The sequence below is a fragment of the Pyrus communis genome, chromosome 6 (genome assembly GCF_041283825.1).
Source record: "Pyrus communis isolate YQ-2024b chromosome 6, ASM4128382v1, whole genome shotgun sequence".
Taxonomy (NCBI): domain Eukaryota; kingdom Viridiplantae; phylum Streptophyta; class Magnoliopsida; order Rosales; family Rosaceae; genus Pyrus; species Pyrus communis.
Window position 1 is genome coordinate 5686302 of NC_142570.1, and position 4910 is coordinate 5691211.

Consider the following 4910-nt stretch of genomic DNA (forward strand, 5'->3'; position numbering starts at 1 on the left):
AGCTTTGAAGAAAACCCATCTGAGAGTTTGATTAGTCTTGTTTGACTTTTATTTGTTTTTCTTTTCTCACATTGTAATTTCTTATAAATAAATAAATAAATAAATTAATTTTTCCCTTGGCTTGTTACTCTACCTCAAATAGCTTCCGCATGCATATATAATTTCATATTTGCATTTTGGGAACTTAAATTGGATGCTTTGGCCTGCCAAAATTTGATGCAGGAGATAATTTGGTTTCACAGTTCTTTCATCTTTGAAACAGCAGACCACTGCAGGGACTTCACACCCATAACACTATATAAAATTCAAATTGCTTTGAAATTTCCATCGGTCAAAATCTGATACGATACCCTGTTGGAAGAAAAATATATAACTTTCATTTTATTAGAAATATGTTGAAACTTTTTTATGAAAAATTCAAGTGCTTACTTAGAAGAGGCTGTGGGGAGATGGCTGAGAAGCATTTGGCATGTGTCTTTCTTCCTCTTTCTTTCAAGAAACGCTTTTATGATCTAGAAGCAAGTTTAAGTTTTTTCAGCCAATTGCGGTCAAAAGTTTTTTTCTGTTGTCCGAAAGTTTCTTTAATCCTATAAGAATGTAACCCAAACATGATTATATTTTACTGAGTGAAAGCAAAAACTTTGTAGTCTTCCAACCATAGATATTGATCATCCCACCTCATGTTTGACTGTTTGACTACTATAGATATTGATCCCACCTCATGTTTGACATTGTTTTAGTCATCAGTCATCACAAACATGTCATGCACATTTCAAACGAAGGTTCAGTGGAAGCTATATATTTTTCTGTACAAGAACGGAACCAACTACTAATTGTTCACCCCCCACCCCAACAAAAACGAAAAGAATCTACTGTCATGCACACAATCGACAAGAATAAAGTGGCACATACACAACTTTGTATTGTTTGACTATAAGTGTGAAATCTACTAGAATTCGTATGAATCACTTATGTATTCAATCAACGACTATTAATCACTCAACTTCAAAAACAATAAATTTAAAAAAGTTCGGAAATATAGATGCATGCGTGACTCCACTTGTTCATTGGCATTAATTGTCCAGGCAGGTGATGAATTCTGTCAACATATATTATATATATCGAGCAAGCAATAATATTGTAACTCTGCGTAAGATTCCACATAGGCTCTAAGTTATCTGCTTGCTACAAATGAGTAAATATGGATTTGGAACTTCAACAAAACTTTGGTGGGGGGTGTTTGTAGTTTGCACGTTAACTTTTACCAATTTCTGAGGTAAAAGGGAAACCTAATTACAACTCTGTATTCGTCTAAAACCAGTAAAGTCTATTGTATTGTAGCGATAAATATCACATTTCATGTCCTGAGCTCTTCTGCTTTTGGGAAAAAACTTACCAACTTTAGATGCAGTATAGTCTGCTAGACTACACTAACATGGAACCCTAGTTTTGGAGTCACGTTTCCCAACTGTATTCCTTTTACCGGATAGAGTGCAAGATATTTTAAAGTGAAAATAACAGCTTCTTAATATATGAACCAAATCAAATTGATGTACATTTGTACAGGTCTTCAGGCAACCCGATCGATTTGAGCGAGGTTTTGCGTTTGGGTTGAATTTATTTGAATCCGATCTTTTTAATATTATTATTAAAAAGGGGAGAATGATTCGAAACTATTAATTACATTAATTTATTTGGATCGGCTTAATCGAGGTTAACTTGAATGTTGAATGTGAATTAAATAAGTGGGTTAAAACTCAGGTTAACCTTGTAAGTTCGCCCGATTATGAGATTTTATGAAAATTCAAATGATAAGCCATTTAAACTTGATCTACTAATTGTAACACGATTGGATTTAAATAAAGCAAGGGATGTTTTATTTAAATCGGACGAGATGAACTTGAATTCTCTGTTGGAACTAAATAAGTGGGTTAAACTCGTTATAAATAAGGATGTCCGGTTAAACGACTTTTACCCTGAATTATAATTGCCATATTTCTAAAGACATTTTTGCATTTCAACAAATTTATCATAGCTACACAAGAAGTAAAGAAACGTGCATATTCTTAATGAATGCAATGCCTTTTCAAGCATAGAGTTTACCAATCTAGCTAACTTCTTTTTCGAACCAACACCTTCAACCCACCTGCCATATGAGCCGTCAAGAGGGGAACAAAAGCCGGCCGGTCCTCCCCACAAACCGGTCTGATCTCAAACCGCCTCAACACCGAAGCCATCACATACTTCATCTGAATAAAAGCCATCTCCTTCCCAAGACAAACCCTTGGACCGGCCTGAAAAACCGGGAACTTGTATGGACTCACAAATTTCAAAACACTATCACCATCACAACCCGGTTCAATGTCAAACCACCTGTCCGGGTTAAACTCAAACCGGTCTTTTCCCCACAGCTCCTCCATCCTCCCCATCCCATATGGAAAATAAGTAACCCTATCTCCCTTCCCAACCCAAGTCCCATCTGGCAAGACAGTGTCAACCTCAGCATGCTTGGAATCCCATGGGACTGGTGGGTAGAGCCTCATAGTCTCACACAAACTAGCCCTCAGAAACCTCATTTTTTGCAAATCATCAAACCCTAGTTTTTCCGTACCATTGTTTTGTACGACGACATTTTCGACTTCGTTCACAATCTTGTGGGTTATGTCAGGATGCTTGCTGAGCAACCAGAAGAGCCAAGTCATGGCTGCTGAGGTGGTGTCACGTCCGGCAAGTATGAAACTTATCACCATGTCTCTCACCACTTCCTCCCCGTGTCGTGCTAGTAACAACCGTGACAATATGTCGTGGCTTTCAATTCTCTTTCCTTCATCTCTTTGAAGAATCTTCTTTTTGTTTTGGATTATTTCTGCAACAAATCAATCAAATCACAGTATTAAGCACCGATGACGACGGAAATGTCCGGGTATGAAAATATATACAAAAATATCAAATAAAATACCCGAATTTTGTTTACAAAAACTAAAATACCCGTACTTTATTTACAGTACATTGTCAGTAATTTTTCTTCCCAAGAGAATATTTTACGCTACTTTAATTTACGAAAAGAGATTCAATCTTAAGTATTTTCAGTGTCTTGTTGATATGAACAAATTAACGTGAATAGTATCGACTAATATCAATTATATTAATCAAAATTTTATCCTCCATATTGCCAAATATAAACCAAATCTTAACCAGTTATGGACAATTAATGTTTCAGTGTAAACCAAAATAAAACCGGGAAGTTATTGAAATTTCATACCATGAACAGAGCCATGAACGAGTTTCACTGCTTCCCTGAGCTTCTTTTCGGACCCAATGCTCAAAGCACGCTTCATCTTCCACATCAAATACAAAGGAGCTGTAGCCCTTCTGGCACTTAACTCGGCAGCACAATCAAAAGCTTTCACAAGGGGAGGCACGGGTCGGCTCAAATCCAAGCAAAATGGGTCGGTGCCCAATGAAACCTTACACACAGTGTCAAAAGCGAACATCTTCAGTATTTCCTGCATATCCAAAACCCTTTGGCTCTCTGCAGCTTCTTCCAGCAGCGGAATAAGTCGGCCCTCGACTTCTTCCTCAAGAGTCTTCACAACAAACTCCCTCAGGGACTTTGTGCTGAACTCATGGCTCGCGAGCTTCCGCTGCGTGGACCACAAGTCGCCATCCACGTTGAATATGCCGCAGCCCAGAAGGTCCCCGAGGAACTCAGTTAGGGGTTTTCCCTTGGGGAAGTTTACAAAGTTTGTTTTGAGAATGTGCTCCACGTTGGATGGGTTTGCCGTCACAACAATGCGTCGTGCACCTATCCTGTGCACAACTATAGTCTGTGACGGTGAGGCTGAGAGGAGACTGGTGTACCAGTCTAGGAGGTTGTGTTGGTTCTTGCAGAAAGAGATAAAGCAGCCAATTATGGGGTAGGAAGGAGGCCCATAGGTAGAACTCAATGGTGGTTTCGGTAGTTTTGTTTGATATTTCTGGATGGTGGTGAAGAAGACATAGAGGAGGAACAAAAGAGACCAAAGTAAAAGGAGAGCTACAAACATGGCTGCCTTTGAAGAGAAAACTTCGGTTTGCAAATGGAGAGTTTTTGAGGATGAAAGATGAGAGGGTAAGAGGGAGTATTATATACACTATATGCGAAGATATGGACTTCAAAATTTTGTTGATATATAAATTGTTTGTAAATTTGTGAGGTCTCCACTCAAAGGTAGCTAGGGTCTACATCATCTAGAGATATTGAATCCGTCCCTACTCTACTTGCATAAAATGTGCAACAAAATTAATTAGTCGTCTAAAAAAAATAATGTTGTTGGTATAACTCTTTATTCGTACTGTCCTTTTTTTTTTTTTAATTAACAACCGGCATAAGTCCCAAAGAAAATGAAAGATTATATAAGAATGTCATGAGATCACGAGAGTCATGAGACCCGAATTATAAAATAATTGTTATATTATATTAAATCACATAAAAAAAAAAGTGTTGCAATAAAACGAATGGGTAATGCTATGGAGACTTACTTTGTAGACTAAATTTTGAAAAAACTAAATGACATGAAAGCTGATGATTAGATTATTACTTAAATGTTGATTAACGTGCTTATTTTTTATTAGTCGCACATTATTTAGTTTGTAAATTTAGTTTATAGTTTAGTCTATTTAACATTACTCATAAAGAAATTCCAAGTGCAAATTGCGATATTTTCGTTTAAACATAAAGATTATATATATGTTTTGGTATTGTTAAAATCTATTAGGAAATAGAATTTAGAATTTATTAACATACATTAAAGAAGTGATTTATGTACATTTTTTTATTTGTCTACACACTTATTATTATTATTATTTTTAATTCTCATTTAATTTATTCAGTTGAAAGGTTTCTCGTGTCACTCTTTGTATTAGTTAGA

The 4910-nt window shown here is 36.4% G+C and overlaps 1 protein-coding gene across 1 annotated transcript; it reads right to left on the bottom strand.

Annotated features, from left to right (window-relative positions):
• Nucleotides 1-1995: 1995 nt before the first annotated feature.
• LOC137709851 (cytochrome P450 94B3-like) lies at nt 1996-4144 on the bottom strand. The gene is made up of 2 exons (XM_068448832.2): nt 3263-4144; nt 1996-2866 (listed from the first exon to the last, which is right to left on the bottom strand). The coding sequence occupies exons 1-2, from the start codon at nt 4044-4046 to the stop codon at nt 2112-2114; spliced, it is 1539 nt and encodes a 512-aa protein (XP_068304933.2). The 5' UTR covers nt 4047-4144; the 3' UTR covers nt 1996-2111.
• Nucleotides 4145-4910: the final 766 nt, after the last annotated feature.